The 24,071-nt window shown below is 48.9% G+C and overlaps 2 protein-coding genes across 13 annotated transcripts in view; one reads left to right on the plus strand and one right to left on the minus strand.

Moving 5' to 3' along the window:
* The window catches only part of Dglucy (D-glutamate cyclase), a 132,693-nt gene extending 121,155 nt beyond the window's left edge, over window positions 1-11,538 (plus strand). For 6 of the 7 annotated variants that reach the window (XM_052738781.1, XM_052738783.1, XM_052738777.1 and 3 more), the window contains 2 exons: window positions 3,935-4,086; window positions 10,592-11,538. In XM_052738781.1, coding sequence (XP_052594741.1) covers window positions 3,935-4,086; window positions 10,592-10,741 — 302 coding nt within the window. In that variant the 3' untranslated portion in view covers window positions 10,742-11,538. Of the gene's footprint in view, window positions 1-3,934; window positions 4,087-6,486; window positions 10,271-10,591 lie in introns of those variants that run through there. The other variant, XM_052738780.1, reaches the window with a different exon arrangement.
* Gpr68 (G protein-coupled receptor 68) overlaps window positions 1-24,071 on the minus strand; it is a 106,097-nt gene that overhangs the window by 58,637 nt on the left and 23,389 nt on the right. For 5 of the 6 annotated variants that reach the window (XM_052738784.1, XM_052738786.1, XM_052738789.1 and 2 more), the window contains one exon: window positions 16,949-19,521. The exons of the other annotated variant lie outside the window; for it this stretch is intronic. In XM_052738784.1, the coding sequence (XP_052594744.1) occupies window positions 18,296-19,423 (1,128 nt within the window). In that variant the 5' untranslated portion in view covers window positions 19,424-19,521 and the 3' untranslated portion in view covers window positions 16,949-18,295. Of the gene's footprint in view, window positions 1-16,948; window positions 19,522-24,071 lie in introns of those variants that run through there. 6 annotated transcript variants of the gene reach the window in all.

A 24,071-nucleotide genomic window follows, 5' to 3' on the forward strand; every position in this document is an offset into this window, starting at 1 on the left:
AATTAAAAATACGTTACCATTTATATTAGCACTTCTCAAAATGCAATACTTGCCGGGTGGTGGTGGCACACGGCTTTAATTCCAGCACTTGGGAGGCAGAGCCAGGCGAATCTCTGTGAGTTCGAGGCCAGCCTGGTCTACAGAGTGAGATCCAGGACAGGCACCAAAACTACACAGAGAAACCCTGTCTCGAAAAACCAAAAAATGCAATTCCTAAATATACAGCTAGCAACATGTCATTACTATTTATATAAGGAGAAGTATAAAACTTTGACGGAGGATAGCAAGTAGAACTAAATAATTACAGAGCTATCCCATGTTCATGGATGCGAAGACTCAACAGCGTCAGAATGTTAGTTCTCTCAACTGGACCAAAAATTCAATGCAAAATAAATGAACACTCCTGGGAGTTATTTCATGGATACTGTATTAGTTGTTTTTTTTTCACCCCTGTGACAAAACGCCTGAGAACAGGAATTTAAGGGGGGAAGGTTTATTTTGGCTCACAGCTTGAGCGGATATGGCCATCGTAGCAGCGAGAGTGTGAGGCCACGGGTCATATTGTATCTTCAGTCGGGAGGTAGGAAGAGATGAATGTTAATTAATGATGAGCTCACTTTTTTCTCTTTTCTTTCCTTCTTTCCCTTCACTCATTCGTGTATATGGTATAGATCCTCTGACCTCCATCTACAAACCACAAAGGACACAAGGAACTTTAAGAGCATATTACTAAAGGAGCAAGCCAGTTTGAAAGGGCTGTGTGATCTGAACCCAGCTATATACGATGTTCTGGAAAACATGAAATTATGGAGACAGTGAAAAGATCAGTGGTTGCTGGGGACTAGGAATCCAAAGTTCACTGTGTGCTCGCTCGTCTCACATGGGCCTCCAGCACATGGCCTTAAATTAGCTGCCTTCCATGGTCCCCTCTTGTCCCTCCCATCCCCCACCATGGGCCCTATGATCCAGGTATGATGGCTATGGCCATTGCTTAAATATAGCATGGGTTTTACGTTTCGTTAATTGAAAAGATGACGTCATAGGGAGACCAAAGGCGTTCTTAAAAAGGAGGTAGTGCAGGGTGATGGGCACGGGCAAAAATGTGCTGTGTCATCCCACCATGACACAGTCAGCAGTTTTAGCTCACATGCCAGCTTCATCCTCAGTGCATAACCATCCTATGTCATTTTAAACAAGGTCAACAAGGATTTTAAATTCTGCCTTTTCCTTTGTTACAGCTTCCCAAATACGTTTTTCTTTTCTACGTTTGCACAGAGGTTGAGGATGAGCTCTGAGTTGTACCATGAAAATCTATTCAACACTGCTCATCTGTACTCTCACAAATGATGTTATTTTGGATGAATGGATCAATAGATACTTAATGCTATATAATTGTACCTTTAAATATGGTTACGCTGGTGAACATAATTCCTATATATCCTTTGTCTTTTCCCCCCAAAGGTCTTACTATGTAGCCTTACTGGTCTGAAATACACTACATAGATATTTTAGATAGACATGATAGCTAGATAAAGAGAGATAAGAATATATTTAACACTACTGACTATACTCTTAAAGATGGCTAAGGTGGTGAATTCTAGCATGATATTTTTAGATAGATAAATAGATAGATGATAGATAGATAGATAGATAGATAGATAGATAGGCAGACAGATAGACAAATGACTGACTAGTAGATAGATAGATAGATAGATAGATAGATAGATAGATAGATAGATGATGGATGGATGGATGGATGGATGGATGGATGGATGGATGGACAGACAGGTAATTTGCTTGTTTTCATCCATGGAACTAGGTTCCTATAGCTCCCTCTCCAAGGCAGACCATAGAAACTAGAATTTCTCTCCCTTGAATGAGACTCTACTCCCACTTTTAGACAGCCACAAAGAAACTCTCCAATCTGCCCTTGTCTGATAGGTCCTAAGACCAGCCTGGATCCACAGGAACCCTGCTCCCTACCCAGGAAGAAGGACGTTGCACAGAGTCCAGGAAGAGCCCAAGGAAGCAAGCCACCCTGTCTGTTAACATAGACCTTCACCAAAGCCAAAAAAGACAGAGTTCAGAGCGCTTCCAGATAGATAGACACATGCTGTCCCTGGAGGGCAGAGTATCCAGGGTGAGCTCCAGGCCCCTTCCTGGGTATCTTGCCCTTATAGCTCTTCATCTGGATCTTTCCTAACATCCTCTGTAATAAAACAGTGTGCTCTCCCCTGTGGCTATTGAAACAAATTAATTCGATCATACAAGAGCTTTCAGGAACCCTGGTATACAGCCAGTCAGCCAGAGGCTAAGGTGAGCCTCCAGGCTAGCCCCTGACATCAGAAGGGAAAGAGGCAGTCTAGGAGATGGAGGCTTCAGGCCAGGCCATAGGACCTTACACAGTCACAGTTGATAGCATCAGAACTGAATCGGATTGGAGCACACTTGGGTTAGGTATCTGCTGCTGCAAGACTGTTAGATTCCTGGCAGAGAAAGACACCCATGCCCTCGGTGATCACAATGACCTCTCTGTTGCTGGTGTGAGGACAGTGAAGGAACCGTTTGTTATTCCCACATTCATGTCATGGAGATTTTAACACAATTAAAATTTAAAAACTAATTCTTAAGAGAAAAGGAATGTAGGCTCTGGAGGGAATAGCCTGAGTTATAACGTATGTCTGATTATTTGCTGTGTGACATTTACCCCTCTGTGTCTGTTTCTAAGTTGCTCACATGGTGATAATGATACTATGCCTCATAGGCTTGTTTTAGGGACTCCAGGAGCGAAGTCACACAAGAAATTTATAACAGGATGGCAGACTGAAATATTCAACCAAAGCAAAATAGTCTTTTCCCTTGAGTGTTCCCATAATCCTTTGGAAGCATCTCATTGATTGATTGTCTTCCCCTGAGGCTGACTCTGTGTACACTTTTCAGTTTGATGGCCCTCTTCCTTTATAAGACATGTTTATTTAGTGCGCTGTGTGTGTGTGTGTGTCTAAGTCAGAGGACAACTTGCAGGAGTCAGTTCTCTCCGTCCACTGTATAGGTAGGTCTCTCCGTCCACCGTATAGGTAGGTCTCTCCGTCCACCGTATAGGTAGGTCTCTCCGTCCACCGTATAGGTAGGTCTCTCCGTCCACCGTATAGGTAGGTCTCTCCGTCCACCGTATAGGTAGGTCTCTCCGTCCACTGTATAGGTAGGTCTCTCCGTCCACTGTACATGACTGAAATCAGGTCGTCGAGCTTGGCAGCGAGTTTTCATCCACTGAGCTGTCTTACCACCCCCTCGTCCTTAATAATGGTGCAGCGTCTAGAGTTTAACAGTCCTCCATCAGTCTTAGACAGGATGGAGAACTCAAGCAGGTGTTGGAGAAGAGTGGATGAAATCATCCCTAGTCCAGGGAATGAGCCCCAGGGCCTGGCTGACAGAGTAGGAAAGCAAGTCTAAAGGTGACTTAGGAATGGTCTTCAGCACATAAGGAGTGACAAAACCTCCTGTGATGGGCTGTCTGCTATATGCCCCAGGGGACAGGCTTCTGCGTAGCCTAAGGGTTGGAGACCAGCCCTTGGGACCGTTCTTTAGTGTGGGGAATTCTGGAATGGCTTTCTAGGTACAGAGCCTGTATCTTTTTCCTCTAGCAGTCATTAGCAGTGTGTAACCCAAATAGCTTCAAGCCCCCAAACTTTAGCTTGAATCAAACTTACCTATGAGGCTCATTAAAACGCACCTGCTCCCCAACAATCTTGCAGAAATTCTGACTCAGGAGGTTTGAGCTGGGGCCCAAGGATTTGTAACAAGTCCCCAGGTGATCCCAGTGCCTGCCGTCTGTGCCACCGCTCTGAGATGGCTTCTGTGGCTTGGAGGCAGCCAGTGGACCACAGGCCCTTTACAGTCCTGTGATGGATTTTTTTTTTCTTTTGCGTTCTAGGTGTTTCTAACTGGGGAGGCTATGCCCTGGCCTGTGCACTATACATTCTGAACTCATGTGAAGTCCATGAGCGTTATCTGAGGAGGGCAACTGGGCCTTCCAGGGTACCTGGGGAACAGAGCTGGACTCAGGCCCTGCCATCTGTCACGAAGGTAACACACTGCAGCAGGCCACTGGCCCAGATGCAACTGTCTTGTTTGATGAGAATTAAGTAGGCCTGAGTGTTCCAAATCACATGACCACATCAACCACCATGCTACCCATGAAGCCAAAGGCAAAGCTACCTTTGAGGGACTATCTCCCTGTTGGGTCAGGCTGGGAGACAAAATCAGACAACTCTTTTATCTACTTCTGGTCCTGGGTCCTAAGTGAGACCCATTTGGAGATATCCTGTCCTTTCTAGTTTGACTTTCAGCGAGTTGATTTTCCTCTCAGAGATGAGTCTTTGTCTGTGAAGTGGGTACAATCAGCACTGTTGAAAGAAGGGAATGCCTGACTGGTGGAGGCCATCATCTGGGTTGCAGTCAGAGTGGGGGGTGGAGTCCTTACTGTTCTCTTCACAGAACTGATGACTCAGTGAGGGTACTTAAGCATCTTGGGTAGCCCACATGCTTAAGGGTGGGGGCAGATTAGGTGGGAAAGGAGTCCTATGGGTGTAGACTGGAAGGAATCTACCAAATGAGGCGGGGGGGAGGGCACGCATTCCAGGTGGGAAGTCGTGAACAAAGGTTCAGTTTCTCCCTGGCTGAGTAAGACTGCTCCTAGATGGAAGATTGTAGACTCAGGTGTGATGGGTGTCAGAGGAGGGCTTCTGGACCTGGGATCCACAGCGAAAGACTCCAAAACAGCTTTCAAAATCATTCCCATACATGTGTTTTTCAAGCAAGGAACTCCGAGCCCGCTGTAGGCTTATCTAAGCACCTCAGAGTTGGCAAACCCAACCCTACCTTCAGCTCTAGACTCATCTTATAGACCAGGACAAAGGGCGGGCAGCAACCCTTAAACAGCTTAAGTGAACTTGGGTATGTCAGGGGGCAGCATGGGAAGCAAGCCAGCCCTGAACTCAGTGCTGAGCCTGAGTAGTGACGAGGCAGCCTCACAGGCTGCCCCTCCCTCGGCCCTCAGTCCCTATGACTATCCTGGAGCCATCCTGTTCACCAAAACTGATTCTAAACCCAAACCTCTCCTCTTGAAGGGGTGGGACCTGCCCTACCCTGAGGAGCAGCTGGTGGGCCAGACTTAGAGGACACAGATAAAGTATTGGATAGTCTCATGGTGAATCTGAAAAACAGTAAGTTGGGCCGGAGTCCTGGCTAATATATTAGTTACTTTTCTGTCGCTGTGATTAAACACCATAATCAGGGTAACTTAGAGAAGAAAGCATTTGCTTTGACTGACAGTTCCAGAGGGATAAGAGTTCATCATGGCAGGGGAACATGGCAGCCAGCTACAGGCGTGGTGGCTGGAGCAGGAAGCATCTTCAACCACAAGCAGGAAGCAGAGAGAGCTAACCAGAAGTTGCTTGTGAAACCCACAATGCTAAGCCTGTCTTTCTGGCTCTTGACTGGGGAGGTCTCAGGCAGGCCAGATGAGTAGAATTTCAGACCAGCTCCCTGGAAACTTGCTGGTCACTGGCTCAGTTCCTAGGGCTGTGTATCATGTAAGAAGGGACAGCCCTCCCAGGCAGCCAAGGGCTGGTGGCCCTGAACCCCAGTTCCTGGCAAACCTCCATCTCTAGAGGCCCTTGTCTGGTAGCCTCTTTTCTTTTTTTCCATCTTGTCTTGTGCATTTTCTGTTCTCTGGTTCTCTGTCTCTTTCTTCCTCCGGCCTCCCACCCTGTTGAATTCAGTATCTCTATGGGTTAGCATTATTACTTCCACAGAGGAGAGAGCTGGTGGGCTCTGGGTGGTGGATAGTACCAAGACCACCCAATAAGAGGCAGAGCTGAAATGGGAGTTAAGGTGTCTCTGATCCTGACTCTAGGCTTTCCTTGGGTGGCCCAGAAGCTTCTCAGGCCCTGAGACTGCTGGGGCAGGGGGGAGAGGTGGGTGTGGGACTCAAGTGACATTTTCATGAGGGAAACAGTCTTGTCTTCCTTGGGGGACCCAGAGGGCCTTCTGTTCTTTCTTTATGCTTCCTGCATCTGAACTGGAAAAAATGGGGGGCTGCCTCCCGCATGACTCCTGATTCACACAAACACAAAGTGTGAACCCCGCCCAGCCAACCCCCACAGCCTCACACTCACCCTCCAGGGATGGAAAATTCTCCTCTTGGCATGGATGCCCAGTCTTTCTGAAGTGTATTAACAATGCCTCGGTCTCAAGGAGGAAATGGAAAGGCATGTTTCTGAAGCAGAAGCAGAAGCACATTTGCGGAGCCCCTCCTGGGGGCCAGGCCCAGGCTTGTTCTGGGAAACAGTGAGGAGTCAGACATGGCCCCTGGGGACGGAGCTTGGGGAACACGGCTGGGTAACATGGACATCCAGATGGAAATCTCTCTCTCACTCTCTCTCTCTATCTGTCTCTCTCTTTCTGTCTGTCTCTCTCTCTCAGTTTGGTCTGAAATCCTAGCTCAAGCAACCCTTGCCTCAACCTCCTGAGTACTTAGAACTATAGGTGTGCCCGACTTCCCGACTCATTCTTATTTAAAAGATTTTTTCCAACTTGCTTGAAAATAACATCTTTTTCCCATAAATATCAGCCCGCCATGCCCCAGAATTATTAGCAGGTCACCACCTGCCCCTAAGCCTGGAAATTACCCTGGGACCTCTTTCCCCATCCACCTTGACTCTGTCGGGAGGTCGGCCTCGCTTTAGATCTCCTTCCCCCTCCCCTGCCTCTGACAGCCTCAGCCTGGGTAGCACCCCTGCTTCCAGCTCTGCTCCAGCAGGGAGGAGCGGCCCCCTCCACTTGGTCTCTTAGAACATGGTGTGGTCCTTCCTGGAAATCTGCTGGGGGTGGCAATTGGCCCAGCTCTTAGGGACCAGACAATTGGTCCCTGTGGCTCTCAGCGGCTGAGTGCCAGCCAGTTCCTAACCTGTTGGCTCCTCACACTCACCCTGAGGACTCCACGGTCCTCTCCATGTCCCAGAAGGATGAGAACAGTGAGGGCAGACAGCGTGCTGGGAGGAAATGGCCCCATGGTGCCACATGTATTGCCCCATAAAGAGAGGATATGAGTAATAAGGAAGAAAAGTGGGAGAATGGAGCCGAAACAAAGGATGGAAAATGCCCATCTGGGCTGGGTAGCCCCTGGCCAGGGGCTCTTAACAAAGACTTGTGTGGAAATGTGCTTGGACCTCCCTTTCACAGGGCGGGTCATCTGCCTTCACCCACGGGCAGAACAGAAAGACCACTGCAGGAATAAAGAGAGTGCTTCCTGGCAACCTCTGCCAATACTTCCCCGTGTGTGTGTGTGTGTGTGTGTGTGTGTGTGTGTGTGTGTGTGTGTGTGCGCACATATCCATATGTGTTTATGTCTGTGGTACACTTGTGTATTCACATATATGCAGAGGCAAGAGGCTAACATCCAACGTCTTTCTCAATTATTCTCCCCCTTATTTTCTGAGACACAGTTTCTCGATAAATCTGGAGCACACCAATTAGGCTAGAATGGGTAGGTAGCAAGTCCCAGGGATGCCCCTGTCTCTGCCTTTCTGGCTTTTACGTGAGTGCTGGGAATTGGGGTCTCATATTTATATGGCAAGCACTCTACTACCTGAGCCATCTCCCCAGCTCCTCATCACAATATTTGAAGTTTTGGGTGAGTGTCTACAAGGCCCTTTCCTCGGCTTATTTCTCCTCTTTAATTTCCTCTAATGCTAGTTGCCCTGTGTCTAAATCAATGCAGATCGCTCTAACAAAACACCATAGACTGGGAAGCCTAAACAGCTCATTCTTAGTTCTCACAGTTCTAGAAGCCGGGAAGTCCAACACTGAGGTGCCAGGAGATTCAGTGCCTTGGTGGAAATGCTCTTCCTGGGTTGTAGATGGCTGGCCTCTCACTGTACCCTCATGTGTTAGAGGCAGAAAGCATGTGGCCCCTCATCTTTTTATAAGGGCACTAATCTTACCATGGGGGCTCCACCCTCATGACCTCATCACAACCTTATTCCCTCCCAAAGACTCCATCTTCAAATACTATCATATTGAGAGCCATGAGTTGGAAGGGTTACAAAGCTTCAGTCTATAATAATAATTCCCCGAAAAGCATTCCCAGGGTGCTGTGGGATGTTCTGTATGGCAAATGTGTTGCTGATTAGTCAATAAATAAAACACTGATTGGCCATTGGCTAGGCAGGAAGTGTAGGCGGGACAAGGAGGAGAATAAAGCTGGGAAGTGGAAGGCTGAGTCAGAGAGACACTGCCAGGCGCCATGATGACAAACAGCATGTGAAGATGCCGGTAAGCCACGAGCCATGTGGCAAGGTATAGATTAATGGAAATGGATTAATTTAAGCTGTAAGAACAGTTAGCAAGAAGCCTGCCATGGCCATACAGTTTGAAACCAATACAAGTCTCTGTGTTTACTTGGTCGGGTCTGACGGCTGTGGGACTGGCAGGTGAGAGAGATTTGCCCTGACTGTGGGCCAGGCAGGAAAACTCTACCTACACCAGGGCACCCTAGTAAACTGAATTTGATGTTCTGTTCTGTGCCATGACTCTGTGTATCCTGTGAGTCCCTGGTTAGTCATCTAGCTTGGGACCACCTTGGGGGCTTGAACCTGTCTCACCCTTGAATCTCTGGCTCAGAGACTGTCACAGCAGGTGCTCAGAAAACTGATGCCTCATCCGGAAGGTGGCAGTCCTCTGATGTCTACATTTCCTGCTCCAGATTCCTTTGGTTCCGTCTTACCGTGGAGGAAGGAGAGGGTGTTTGATCTGGCCCCTCCTCCCTGCTACCTCCCTCTAAGTGTTCAATGGGGACAGCACATTAGTGGCTTAGACAGGAGGTTCTTTGGGACCTTATTTTTGGAGGGGAAGGAAAGGAGGTGGACCAGCTCCTACCCCTTAACCAGCAAGTGAGGTAAGGAAAGCAAGCTCTGGGCTTTCCTCACTGCCGTTGACAACCAGCGTCATTCCTACTGTGTGCCAAGGGCCAAACTGGGTGCTTTACTTCCAGTATCTCATTTAATCCTCAGGAAGCCCCTGAGGGCCACACTGCCACCAGCATCAGCAACGCCCCCACCTGACAGATGAGATTTCCAAGACACAGAGAGGCTGAGACACTGACAGGAAAGCCCCACATCAGATGTGTCTAATCCCAAAGCCCTTCTGGGGTCCAGCTGCTTTTTCTCCATGGCTCTGCTCCCTCCAGATGTTCCCATACCCTTGTTGAAAAATGGAGGCAGCAGCAGAACTTAGTGTTGTGCTTGCTAGATTTTTTTTTCCTGAGGGTGGTCAACATGATACAAGCTAAGATCATCTGGGAAGAGGAAACCTCAATCTAGAAAATGCCTCCATCAGATTGGCCTGTAGGAAAGCCTGTGGGGCATTGTCTTTATTGAAGATTGATGTGGGAGGGCCTGGCCAATGTGGTGGTACCATCCCTGGGCAGGTGGTCCTGTGCCGTATAAGAAAGCAGGCTGAGAAAGCTTACATAGAGAGTAAGCCACTAAGCAGTACCCCTCCATGGCCTCTGCTTCAGTTCCTGCCTCCAGGTTTCTGCCTTGAGTTCCTGTCCTGAGACTTCCCTCAGTGAGGGAGTATGGCCTGAGAGCTGTAAGTTGAAGTAAACCTTTTCCTGCACTACATAGCTTTTAGTCATGGTGTTTATCACAGCAATAGGAAAGCCAACTCAGGAGGCTAACAGTGGGGTCTCAGGAGGGCCTTCTGCCACAATCAGACCCATGGGAGCTCATCCATAGCTGTCTAGAGACTGAGTTGGTGGACGATTGCACCTCTGGTGTGCTTTAGGACCATACAGGCCTCCACCAGGGCATGAAATTCAGTCACATGATTTTAAGTGTCCAAAGAAACAGCTGATCTGTTTCAATCCTTTGCTCTTGTTTGAGACAGGGTCTCACTCTGTAGGCCAGGCTGTCCCAGAGCTCAGTATTTAATCCAGGCTGGCCTCAAACTCACTGTAATCCTCTTGCCTCAGCCCCACAAGTATTAGGATGACAGGTATGAGCCACCACATCAAGCTCTCAATTTTGATTTTCATAAGGAACTTTCCAACAGGTTAATATTTTTACCCCAAATTTTACTTTTTAAAAAGAGGCACTTTCCTGGGTGTTGTGCCACACGCCTTTAAGCCCAGCACTTGGAAGGCAGAGGCAGGTGGGTCTCTATGAGTTTGAGGCCAGCCTGGTCTGTGTAGTGAGTTCCAGGACAGCCAGGATTACAGAGACCCTGTTTTTAAAAGGAGGAGGAGGAAGAAAAAGAAAAGAAAAGAAAAGAAAAGAAAAGAAAAGAAAAGAAAAGAAAAAGGAGAAAGACAGAGACAGAGACAGGGAGAGAGATAGAGAGAAATACAGAGAGATAGAGACAGAGAGACCAAGAGGAACAGAGGGGGACAGAGAGGGACAGAGAGGGACACAGAGAGATGACGAGATCTCAAGCCCAGCTCTTTCTCTGCTTAGAGATTTATGCATTCCTTTCTCCCTTCCCCCACATAACTTTTATCTCTTCCTCATCTTTTTTTTCCCCCTCCCAGGAAGAAAAAATGTTACGCATCTTGGTACAGAACCGAGTCCGGAGTGGAGTCTCAGGCATCGTGGGCATGGAAGTAGATGGGCTGCCTTTCTATGGTGTTCATGATGAGATGGTTCAGAAGCTGGTGGATGCCACCACAATGCACATGTGACCAGCGCATTGTTTGTGTGCAGAGTCCATACCCAATGGCCAGCCTGTGTCTAGTTCTGGAGTCATTGCTCTATCATCCTTCACCCTGGCTTCTTCAGGCCACCCTTGCCGTCTGCTCTGAGGATCCTTCTGCCTGCTACTTAAGAAATAACTTGTGAACAGTTAACTGTAGGGCAGAGTATAAGAATAGGCATTGCCATGACCTGGGCTAATTAAGAAAGGCTAGAGTGTTTAACTCATGGAGTGTTGGGTTAGAACACTGGGGCTTCGTGCTCACCATGACCAGCAAAATACTTATACTTTTGAAGTGCTTTCTTTTTCTAATAGTATTCCATGTACTGTTTGGAGGGATCTCCCAGAAGGTCCCTCCAGGCATCACACCCATTGTCCCTCACCTCCATTTACCCCGACATTTCTTACACATCCTTCCCATCTGCTTACTCCTACCCCTAGCCACACTCTTTGCCCTCTTTGTGTGGGAAGGAAGCCATATTGCCAGTAGGGCCCAAAGGTGAGTCAGGCCTGCCCAGGACTCAGGCAGATGAGCTCATCCTGATCTTTCATAACCTTCAACCCCACATTTCTCAGCAAAATCAGAAACTGAGCCACTGACCATACCCTGTTATACACTTAGTCCTGACATCAGAATGACGGCTTGTGTGGGATCCGAGCCTACTAAGTGTTATTTCATTTCTTTAAACACCTCTGGTATGGTTCTTTAAGGGGTGTTCATTGTGAAGAAGGAACACATGGTATAGATTTTACACACCAATAAATCAAGGGTAAAGAGAAAAGTAATTTATAAATTTTAGTGTCTGTTCTCTATTTGTTATTTTGTCCAGGGCTCATGCCCGCAAGATTCTTGCCTGCAGGGTTCATATCTGTAGAGTCCAAGCTTGTGCTTGTGGGAGAGACTCAAAATGAGGGCCAGCCCTCCACCTGAGACCTCACAGCTCAGCAAACACACACACCTTGGCTCTGCAGCCTGGCTACTCAGGTCTCTGAGTTATCATTTTTGTTCAGTACAAATTCCACACCATGAGGGACTCTGATAAAGAGGATACCCTGACAGTTAACAACAAAAGTAGATGACTGCTAGGGAGACTGCCATCACTGTGGAAAGGCCGCCAGCAATCTTAGGAGTCATGTTTGGGGACGATATTCATGGATTTGGCTTTTGCAATAGTAATAGCAGAATTCTCCTCCAGCACTGAGCAAGCTGAAGAGTAGATGTGTTGTCAGTTATGCTTGCTGTGGGAAGAAATGTATGGGGAGGTGACTGAGCTATTTAAGAGAAAGGCTAAGACCCAATTAAGTTCACAGAAGGCAGCGAGGGCTTGTAGACTCTGAGTGGGGCACCCAAATGCCATCCCCTACAGGTAGATACACTTACAGCTGAGGCTGAGGTGCAAAGGAGGGTGGGGGAGACCCCTTCACAACATCCAACTCAAGGGCTGTTGCTGTTCCACTTCCCAGGACCTGGCTTTCCAGCTTTTCCGTTCCACATTGTGATTCCCACTCAGCCCTTGTTCTAGTCTTGTCTGATCTTAGGAGACAAGTCTGTGTTCATGTCTGTGATGGCTACCACCTACAAAAGCCAGTGACAGGAGAACAAGAGACGGCCTGCACGGAACTGTGGTGTCACCCAAAGTGAGATCCAGGCCTGGTTCCAGTCATTGCTAGGTAAAGGGAATCCATGGACTTTTTAGGATGCTGTGGAGAGGGATCCTGGGAAACAGGACAGAGGACACAATCACAAGAAAGCTGAGGAGCCTGGCTCACTGAGGGAGCATGCTCAATTCAAGTGAGCCAGCTCCTTAATCCCTGGATGAGCCCTGCACAACTGACACCCTGTTGCTTAGCTAGGAAAGGCGTTCCTCTGAGGTCATTTCTTGCCTCCCATTGCATGCCAACCCCAAGTTGGCCCAGCCCATTGCATCTACTACTTCCTGCCTGTTACACATGGCTTCTGCTGGCCTCTCCATGCAATTCATTGCTCTCTAGACAGGGTGGAGAAGGTGTGGCTTATTACCAAATTGTGTGTTCTCTACATCAGTGATGTGATGTGCTTGCCAGAAGTACAGAAGCAGAAAATGTAGTCTTTGGGGCAAGGTAGATGATGTCATATAGGTTCTGATCCAGACAGCACATTTGAAGAAGTAGATTTTGTTCAGATGAGAGATTAACACCTAAGCAGAGGGGACATGAATTGTCTATCGGATTGGCCAAAGCTCACCAATTTCACTTCTCTGCTTGTCACTTAGAAAAACTACATTTCCTAGGCTCTCATGCAGCTGGGGCCCATGTGACCAGGATCAAGCTAATGGAATATGAGTAACAGGGCTATCAAACACTTCCATACTTGGCCATAATTGCAAGTGGGGTTCTTTCTCTCTCTCTCTCTCTCTCTATCTCTCTCTCTCAACTTTTTTTATTAAGAAATGGTTTTTTTTTTTTTTTTTTTTTTTTTTTGGTTTTTTGAGACAGGGTTTCTCTGTGTAGCTTTGCGCCTTTCCTGGGACTCACTTGGTAGCCCAGGCTGGCCTCGAACTCACAGAGATCCGCCTGGCTCTGCCTCCCAAGTGCTGGGATTAAAGGCGTGCGCCACCACCGCCCGGCTATTAAGAAATGTTTTATTCATTTTACATACCAACCACAGATCACCCTCTCATCCCTCCTCCCACTCCCCCCAAGCCTTCCCTCCCAGCCCACCTCCCATCTCCTCCTCCAAAAAGGTAAGGCCTCCCATGAGGAGTCAGCAAAGCCTGGTACATTCAGCTGAGGCAGGTCCAAGCCCCTACCCCAGCATCAAGGCTATTCAAGGTGTTCCACCGTAGGTAATGGGCTCCAAAAAGCCAGCTCATGCACCAGGGATAGATCCTGATCCTACTGCCGGGGGCCCCTTCAGCAGACCAGGCTACACAACTGTCTAGCTTATACAGAGGGCCTAGTCCAGTCTCATGCAGGCTCCACAGCTATTGGTCTAAAGTTCATGAGTTCCCACTAGTTTGGTTTGGTTGTCTCTGTAAGTTTCCCCATCATGATCTTGATGCCCCTTGCTCATAGAATACCTCTTTTCTCTCTTTAACTAGACTCCTGGAGCTCGGCCTGGTGCTTGGCTGTGGATCTCTGCATCTGTTTCCATCAGTTACTGGATGAAGGCTCTATGATTACCGTTAGGGTATTCACCAATCTTATTATAGGGATGGGCCAGCTCAGGCACCCTCTCCACTATTGCTAGTAGTCTAAGCTGGGGTCATCCTTGTGGATTCCTGGGAACTTCTCTAGCACCAGGTTTCTCCCTATCCCCACGATATCCCTCTATCAAGATATCTCTTTCATTGCTCTCCCACTCCGTCCCTGTTCCAGCTCGACCATACTGTTCCCTTATGTTTTCATCCCCCATCCCCTCCCCTCTATTGCCCCCCTCACCCCCAGTTTACTCAGGAGATCTCATCTATTTCACAAGTCGGGTTCCCTTTACATTTCTTCTCTTACTTGTGTAGATGGTCAGGGGAAATCCCACAATTATGGAACTGCTACTGGAAAATTCTGTGGTGTCCCTTTATAGTTACCAGATGATCTCAGGGAAATTAGAGTCCCTTCTTGGGATTCTTAGTCTTGTTGATAAATGAATTTAATGGAACAGACTCAAATGGAAGCTTGAGGCTGGTGTTATTGGACCTTAACAGGAAAACTCCATGGCAGGAAAGCTGTAAATCTCAGCAGTTGCCCAGAGAGGGGATGGAAAAGGTGAAGGGGAGAAGAAGCCATTGACACTGGCATTAAGCTGGCATGGAGGTCACCCACACGGTGGCAGGCAGACACTAGGTGGTGACGGGGAAAGCGGGGGGGGGGGGGGTTAGAGATAGAGTAAGGAAGCCTAAAGCAACAGAAAAAGAATGTGTAGGTCTACTCAGCATCTGAAAGAGAGATAGAAAAGAGGAAAAGAGGAAGTTGTGTCATTTCTGAGTCAGAACTCGGAAGGGTGGGCAGAGCCAGCTGGACCTCAGGGCTGCTCTTTAGGGGACTATACTAGGAGACAGGAATTCTAGGAAGGAAAAAATACAATATCTCATTAAAGGGATAATTATTCCTTTTATCCCTTTAGCATGGGTTAAGATGGGCACTTCCTAGGAGTGATCCCAACTTCCTGAACTGCCCAGCTGGGTTAACTCTTCAGGGAAGAGGCAGTGGCACATCTCTACCAATCTTTACGGTAACGGAAACTGTAATGAGCGGATTGAAATCTGTCATCACTTGGGAAAGGACTTGCCAGAAAGCAGCCTTCTACTGAGCTTTAAGAAAAAGGTGTGTGTATGTGTGTAGGCGTGTGTACATGTGTAGGCGTGTGTACATGCATGTGAATGTAGAGACCAGAGGTTGACATTGGGTGCCTTCCCCAATAGTTCCCCACTTCCTTTTTTGAGCTAAGGTCTTTCCCTGAGCTTGGAGCTCACTGATTCAGCTATTCTGGAGCTCATGGATCATCTTAGTTTCTATTGCTGTGAAGAGACACCATAACCACAGCAACTCTTAGAAAGGGAAACATTTAATTGAGTGGCAGCAGGCACTCTCCTGATGATGCCTTCTCATTGGACATTTTATGAACATAAAATAAACCTGTATTGGTCACTGATGTTTGTTTTTATTTTTATTACTTGGGGCCAGGGATTGAACCCAGGGCTAACCATGAGATACGTTTTTGCTCCCCACCCTGTTTTACGGCACTGTGATTTGAATGGGGGTTACTTATTGCTCCAGTTCAATCTAGCTTTGACTAATCTGAGTTGGAAGGTTCATCACTGAGAAGTATCTTCAAACAACTGCACCTAAGGGTTACAGCCACAGTCAGAGCCAGTAGATAAAGTGATACTACTTTGGGGTCCTTATGGGTTCAGATGCCCCTGGAATGGCTTGTCTGCATAGAGGTGAGTTAGCTGCCACTGCTGGTGTCTGTGAAGGGTGGACTGAGGGACCCAGAAGAGGGACTTAGCAGTGAGGACATTGGGTATTGTGACCTCTCTGCTATGTTCCAGCACGGATAGAGAATGTCTCGTATGGCAGTATTCCTCTGAGAGTTGCTAACTGAAAGTGAGTGGGACTGAAATCTCACCATTTCCCCCAGAGCCCTGGACACAGAGACCAGATGAAGTCCAGGAATGGAAACTCCATCCCCAGATGTAAAAAGCAGTTGGGTCAGATTCCGGTTTTCTCTAGAATGCCCAACCAGATGGCAAGCAGCAGATAGGGTTGTATTCTGTAGTGAAGCTTTCTCCCACTCTTCTCGGGCCAACCCACAGGCCAGTGTGTGTAAACAGGAAGATGGGCTTTGTCTTACTAAACAACACTAGTGCGTAGGAAAGGAATTTTAATGGCTTCTGTCACCTTCAGTCCAAACCAGATGGACGTCTCCTCCCAGCCCTTCTCTTAGGAGAGAAAGCAGTATTAATCCTTAATAGTGTTCTTGCTTAGTCTGTTTGGAAGAAAGATCTATTCTTCCATAACACTCCAGAACTCCAGGAACCCGACCCACAGAGGGATTAAGTGGTCAAAATCAAATGTATGTTTCACTAGGATGTGCGCAATCCTTGCTGATAAACATGGAGTTGAGAGGATGCCCCGCAGACAGAAGCTGTCAACAAACAAGGTGGGCGCCTCCCAACACAACCCGATGATTCCGGGGAACTGTCAGAGAGATGAATGCAACAAGCCCTTCTTCTGGTCTGATGGGGGCTCACCCTCACTGTGGGCCAGCTACTCAACATACAGAGTACCAAGTGGTCAAAGACAGAGGGAGTAGCATTCCTCCAAAACACAGGGCTTGGCTTTCTCCTCAAAAGTCTCTGGGTGGATTTGCAACAATTCCCTGTACAGATGCATCTGGGTGGATTTGCAACAACACCCTGTACAGATGCATCTGGGTGGATTTGCAACAACGCCCTGCACAGATGCATCTGGGTGGATTTGCAACAATGCCCTGCACTGGTACCTGACCCTTGCCACAAGGCAGAAGGGAAGACCCTACTGCACTCGATGGCTTGGACTTGACCACTTGGTGGGTGCTCAAGGGCAGCCCACAAGTTGTCCTGGGTTTTCTCCAAGGTCAACCCCTGGATCTTCCTGAATATTTGGGGCCTTTCAAGGACACTTTGGACCTCCCTGGTGCGGGCGGCATCCCTGCCCATAAGGACGGCACAAACTCTGCTGTGATTGGTTACTTTGTTTTATTTGCAGACTGAAGTCACTACATAAATCCACCTCATAGTCCAACACAGGGACACTTGGCATAAGAGAGATGACAATACAAAAATACAGCTCTCCACAGTAAGGGGAGCCAGGCTCAGCTTGTTCCAGTCCATGCCAGTAAGAATCCAGAGTTGCAGGTCAAAACAGGGGGAAATACTGTGGAATGAAGAGGGGCAGAACACTCAGCGGTCACCATTGCCCCACAAGGTCCTAGGCTGGGGTAGGTGTGGGTCTCTCTGACGTGCAGCCATCTCTGGCAACTCTCTCACAAGAACTACTTATACCAGAGTGGAGCTTGAGCCCAGACCTGTGGTCAAGAGACATGACGATGTGTATGTTTTGTTAGTTTGGTTGTACCTAGGGACTCTGGGAAACTGCCACACTCCTCTCAAAGGCTGCTGGATGCTCTATAGTGTGTGGGGTGAAGGGTAGGAGTCACTGGCAGCAGTCACATGACCCGGGTAACTGTCTTGGCACACAGTTGCCATGGACAGCCTGCCATTTGTATATTCTCCCTCTCTCTCTTCCCTGGGGCTCTCAGGTCTAGCACTCTGGGCAGATGGAAACAAAAAACTAGTTAAGAAAAGCCCACGTCAGGAACTTGGCTAGGGACACAGCTTCAGGCCCAAGTCCTCTTACTTGAGTTTTAGGATGAACGTTTTGAAGGGCCCCTGGCATCTCCCCAGGGAGCCTTGAGGTTTGTTTATTTGCCTTCAGCCCTTGGGGTTGGTGAATTTGTTCAGTTAGCCCTGTAAAAGTGAGATGTGTCTGGCCCTGGGGCTTCTCCCCAGACCGCCACTCTGCTGCTATTCCTGCCCTACCCACAGCAGTCCCCCAAGCCCCACCCCCATTCTTCACCTGAACCAGTCTTCCACTCTAGCCTTGTTATAGAGGTGAGCTCAAGCATTAGTAGTGACAACACAGCTTCCTGTATCACACGAGACCACAGCACATTTGGACTGGTATCACGTGTGACGACAGGGGCGCAGGAAGGCTTGGCAGGTGAACACCCTGGTTCCTACTCTCCTCCTCCACACTCCAGCCCCGCTGCTCTTTGCAAACCTCCTGGGAGTGACAATTCTGACTCTGTCCCACCTGGTGACAGGTGACAGCAGAGAACATGAGAGAAGACAGGGCTTCCATGGACCAGGGGGCCCTAGCTGTGGCCCAAGACCACATTTCCTTCCTGAGGAAAGAGGCACCTGTACATGGCAATGTGGGAGACAGCCACCAGGCAAGCTCCAGACCACAAGGCCTGTTGGTGATAGCTCAGGCCTAACCAAGCCTCACATACAGATGACTTAAGTTAGGCCAACCCAACTGTGGGCGACCCTCCCCCTCCCAGTGAGTTAGGGGTCTGGAAGGCTGAGTGGAGCTTGGTTAACAATTCAGGCTCTTCGCCCTGGGCCCCACTTTTCCCAGAGGCCTCAGGGGCACCCAGCGGGTAGGCCTCCCTGGCCCTGCTTGTCCTGGAGCAGGTAAGGAAGGCGAGGCAAGCTCCTCGGAGGCGGGCTAGGTCCCTGTGAGTGGTCTCACTGACGAAGCAGTACAGCACCGGGTCGGCTACACAGTTGAAGCTGGTGAGGAGGAGGGAGAAGTGGTAGATGTTGAAGATGCTCTTGGCAAACTCACAGCTGGCCTCCCAGAGGCTGCGTACCAGCAGCAGCACGTGGTAGGGCAGGAAGCAAGCCAGGAAGATGACCACAGTGCTGAGCACCAGCCGCTGAATCTGGTCCTTGCGGCTCTTCTGTGTGCCGTGGCTACGGCGCACCGCCCGAAGGATGCCCTGGTAGGAGGCCAGCAGCAGACAAATGGGGAAGAGAAAGCCCACCAGGAAGCGGTAGTAGTTGATGCCACGCTGCCAGGACTGGATGGGGTAATGCTCAAAGCAGACTCGGTGCCGGTCCTCGTCCTCGATGACTTCCTTGTGCTTGAGGAAGTAGATGCTGGTCAGCAGCTCCTTGGCCCAGATGAGCACGCTGACACCCACGGCCGCCTTCAGGGTTCGGAACTGGTGGAAACGGAAGGGGTGGGCCACAGCCAGGTAGCGGTCGATGGAGATGCAGCAGAGGAAGCCCACGCTGATGTAGATGTTCTCATAGAGGAGGATGCCACACACCTGGCAGGAGAGGTCCCCATGGGACCAGTTGTCATGCTGGAGTACGTACTGCAGCCAGAAGGGGAGTGAACAGATGTAGAACAGATCTGCAATGGTCAGGTTGCACAGGTACACTCCCAGCTCATTCCGGGCCTTGATCTGCAGGTAGCCGAAGTAGAGGGACAGGCAGTTGGCCGGGAAGCCCACCACCAGCACAGTCACATAGACCACCGGGGCCAGTGTCTGGTGGATGGTGTGGTCGATGGGGCAGGTTAGTGAGGAGTTGTCTGTAGTGATGTTCCCCATCTTTGGGCCAGAAGGGGCCTCAGCCTTCATGGGCTTGGAGATGGAGTCAATCTCTCTATTGGCATCTTGTGTCTAGAAGGTAACTCAAGTGTATCAAGATCTGTTCATCATTGGTGGTAGGCGAACCCCTACAAGTCAAGGCAGAAAAGGCTTTAAATAGTCACAGCTAACATCCATGTAACCTACTGTATGCCAGGCACTGTTCGAGGTACTGTATTCATTTAGAAGTTGTTACAGTCAAGCAGCTCCAGTACAACTGAACAAGACATACCAAAACATGGAGGTGTGGCTATAGCTCCCCATCTCTGGCTTCCCTTCTTTATCCCCTGTCCCTTATTTATTTTCTGGTCCCTTGGTGCAAGCAAGGGAGGTCAAAAGGAGATCTAGGCGCATAACTCAGCCTGGTTCTCCAAAGGAGGCTGGAGGCAGAGTACTTCCAACCTGTCTGCAGTGTGAGGGCGCCATCATCTTACACAGCAACAACAGTCTGCTAACATTATAGGACTGTAGTGACCAGGCCCAACACTGAGGCCACAGCCGCTCCAGGGACCTCTCCATATGGCATCAGTAGAGACACTCCCTGGTCCACATCTTTCTGTGCTTTGGTAAGAAACAAAGGACAGATTCTCATCACCGTGCCCTGTCCACGTCCCTGCTACTCCTCACCAAGTGTTACCTCTCTCACCTCCCCGATGGATCTTGGCCAAGGCTCTGTACTAGGGATCAAAAGCAGCAAAGGTCAGGTCAAGTGCAACTACTTGCCTAGGTTTGTGAGTCTTCCTGAGCCTCAGTTTCTTCATCTGGAATTTGGGGATTAAAACCACCTTCCCTGTTTGGTCAGGACCACATCAGATGGCGGCTGGGCAGTTGCAGTGTTTATCGGGGACAAAAGGGTCAAAGATGCTTCACTTTGTCCCCACATTAGTGAGATGACCGCATGGAGAATGTTTGTTTGTCTTGTTTTGGAGACAGGTCCTGGAACTCGCTCTGTAGACCAGGCTAGCCTTGGACTCACAAAGATCTGCCTGCCTCTGCCTCCCAAATGCTGTGCATTGAGAATTTAACAAATGGAACGCCAGGCTACAATCATGTCTAAGGGTAAAATGCAATGCTTGGTTGCCAGCGTACTTGATAAATTAACGCATCAGAACAGTAAAGGCTTGAACTGTTCTATCGACTTAACCCTTCTGTCTCAGCTGGGAAATCTCACCAGGGTTACATCAGCATTTTTCTTTCCTTCCTCTTTTTATTATTTGTTTGTTTGTTTGTTTTTGGAACAGCTTTGTCTACACATGTAGTCTCCTCAGTGCTGGGGTGACAGTGCACGCCACCTGCCCTGCTCGATTGGCATTTTCAAGCCATTTTTGCATTCCTTGAAGAAGCTGTTTGAGGTACAGTATTTGCTGTCTCATGGTCAAACTTACTGTCACAGGTCTCCTGCATGTTTATGCTGAGGTCATCTGGGAGGTGACACAATGCTGTGATCTTTCAGATATTTCTTTTTCCCACTCTACCCCTAGCCAAAAACTCTTTCCTCCCCCTTGAGAACCTACAGTCTACCCGATTGAAGATTCTAAATTAAGCTGCTTTGTGATGCCTGCAGATCAATACTGGCCTTTGTGCTCTCTTCAGAAAGCTGAGGGCTAGCTGGGCTCCTGAGGGAAGCCTCTTAGAGGCCATGACCAAATCTCAGCAGACCACAAGACTCCAAGTTCCTACAGCTCTCTCCAGAGCCAGGCCTCCCCGTCCACCCCAGCTCTCCTCTCCACCACTCCCTCCTATCTTGCCTTGGTTCCCACCTGGCTCAGGACCACTAGAGCAGAGATAGGTAGAGGAGCTCGCAAAATCTACCGGGAAGGGGCTCAGGGAAATCTGGACCCCGCAGCTCCAGTCCCAGGGTCCCTGAGGGCTAACACAGGGAGTTTCTCTGAAGTCACACTCAGTCTTGTAGATAACTACGCACAGTCACCTGCTCTGATCTGTGGTTTCTGGAACCTTGCTCTCAGCTACCCAAGGTTAAATGTGGTAGAGGGAAAAAGATGGGTGGGTGTAGCACACTAATATATTTTGAACTTGAGAAGCTGAGGCAGGAGGTTTCGATGCCACCCTGAGTCATCTGGTCACTTAAACAGTAATTAAACAAACACTACTACCACATATATTATATAGACACATATGTATGTGGTGGTGGTGGCACATATCTATATATCTGTAATCTCAACAATTATAAAGCAGAGGCAAGAGGATCACTGTGAGTTCAAGACCACCCTGGGCTAATTGCTTAGTAAAATTCTGTCTAAAAACAAAATGATGTTTTGAAAGAGAGAAACTATAGTCACATAAATTCATTACAGTATACTATATAATTACTCTTTTTATTACTAGTTATTGCTCACATCTTTCTATGTCTAATGTACAAATTAAACTGATCATAGGTACTGGTGCATACATGTTTGATAACTCATGGTGTAAATAGAGGTCAGTACTACACACCTGTGGTTTTAGGCATCTGCTGGAGGTGTTGGATGTGTGCCCTTGGGATAAGGTAGACCACTGTATATTCAGTTTTCCTGGATAAAGGGACCAGGATTCTCATGTGGGTTTTTTTGTTTGTTTGTTTGGTTGGTTTTTTGTTTTTGTTTTGTTTTTTGGTTTTTTGAGATAGGGTTTCTCTGTGTAGCTTTGCGCCTTTCCTGGAACTCGCTTTGGAGACCAGGCTGGCCTCGAACTCACAGAGATCCGCCTGGCTCTGCCTCCCGAGTGCTGGGATTAAAGGCGTGCGCCACCACCGCCCGGCATTTCTCATGTGTTTTTAAATGAGCAGGGGACGATGGGTCTGGTCCAAAGACACCCTTTCTCTCGCCTGGATTCCAGCTCTTCCTAACTGATATAAAGCCCAGTCCCCTCCTCTGCCCAAGCTCTCTCACCCTAACCAACTTCTTTCCTCAGAAGCACCTCCAGCCCCTCGCCACGCTCTACCCTAGCTCTCCTCTCCACCTCATGTCGGCCTCTCCCACCCCCATCCCAGCCCTCCTGCTCCGGCCCCGTGTCAGTCACAGTCACCCCCCCCCCCCCCGGAGAAGCAGCTGAACCACCTCCTTGCTTTGCACACTTGGAAGCAGCTTCTCTCACACCTAGACTGAAAGCCAAGTACCGTGGCCGACCCACCAGACCCCTGGTACTAGCTCCCTAACCTTGCCTGCCACCTCACCTGGTGGCCACGCAACCAGCCTCCTGTGCCTCTGTCCCTCTACCTGGATCTTGCCGAGCTACTTCTTCCTAAAGTTCTCCTCACTGTGGTACCTGCCCCACCCACAACAGCACCTGTTCCTGCTCTGTTAGAGATCTGCTCGATTGTCACTTCCTGGAAAGGCTTCTCCTGGCACCCACCTCACACACACACACACACACACACACACACACACACACACACACGCCTATCTCCATCTCATCATCCTGATGGACTGCTTCACAAGCTTCTCAGATTTATGTCTTCTTTATGTAACTTGTGTGACTGTTGACGGCCAGTCTCCCCGGGGCTGCAAATTCCAACATAGCAGAGGTCTTTTCCACCTGTCACGGATGTCCCCCCCACCTCCCAGCTGTATGGACTATTTAGGGACTTCTTGAATGACTAAGTAAGAGTCATTGCTCATTTTCCAGGTGAGGAAAGCGGGGTCCCCAAGGGGAGCCTTGGACCAGAGAGCTGGCTCAGCTGGTAAAGGCACTTGCCACTAAGCCTAATGGCCTGAGTTCGAGCCCCAGGGCCCACCCGGTGGAAGGAGAGAACAGAGTCCCACAAGTTGTCCTCTAACCTCCAAACATGTGCCTTGCAAGTGTAGGTAACAGAGTTCAGACCCCTAGAACACACGTGCATGCCAGGTGGGCATGGCAAACCAGCTATAATCTTGGCTTGGACAGCAGAGATAGGGGGTTCCTAGAACAAGCTGGCCAGCCATTTCAGGGAGTCCTGGTTTTGATTGAGAGACCTTGTCTCAGTGAATAAAAGGGACATGAAATGGAAAAGAAGAGGGGGGAGCACAGGCCCCAGGCTTCCACAGACCAGAGCAGACGAAGCCTCCTTGAGGCATGCCCTGTCAGGTCTTGGAAATTCCCTGATAGTCACCAGGCCCCAACTCTGTTGTTTACTAGTGGTGAGTGTATGGACGTGTGGGGTAGGGCGGGGTGAGGTTTGTAGCTTCCTCTTTCCTAAGCCAGCATCAAGCTACTTCTGGCAACCAAAGGCAGAAATACACAAGCCTGTAAAGCCAAGAAGCAGAGCTGAGCACAGTTAGGTTGAGGTACCTCCCACGTTCACTTTGGAGCAAAAAGAACAGCAGTTCTTGAACTGGCTGCACCCAAATCCACTAGAAGTTTAAGACATTGCAGAGGCTCCTTTCCTGAGTTTCCAACCTGGCTAGGTCTGAGAAATGGGGCTCTCGAGATTTTTACATTTCAAACAAGCTCCTAGGAGATGTGGAAGATGTGGGGTTGCTGGACCGTGGATCATACTTTGAACAGCAAGGCACCTGAAGCGTCTAGAAGGTCATAGGTTCAGATTCTAAGCATGCCCCCTTTCATGAGTTCCTGAGGCAGGGAGCAGATGCAGCTGGAAGGGACTGAAAACCCAGCAGGAACTTTGGGCAGAACAGGGGCCCAGGCCCTGGGCATTTCCAGA

Source organism: Peromyscus californicus, unplaced genomic scaffold (genome assembly GCF_007827085.1).
Source record: "Peromyscus californicus insignis strain IS unplaced genomic scaffold, ASM782708v3 Scaffold_15__1_contigs__length_86483966, whole genome shotgun sequence".
Lineage (NCBI taxonomy): Eukaryota > Metazoa > Chordata > Mammalia > Rodentia > Cricetidae > Peromyscus > Peromyscus californicus.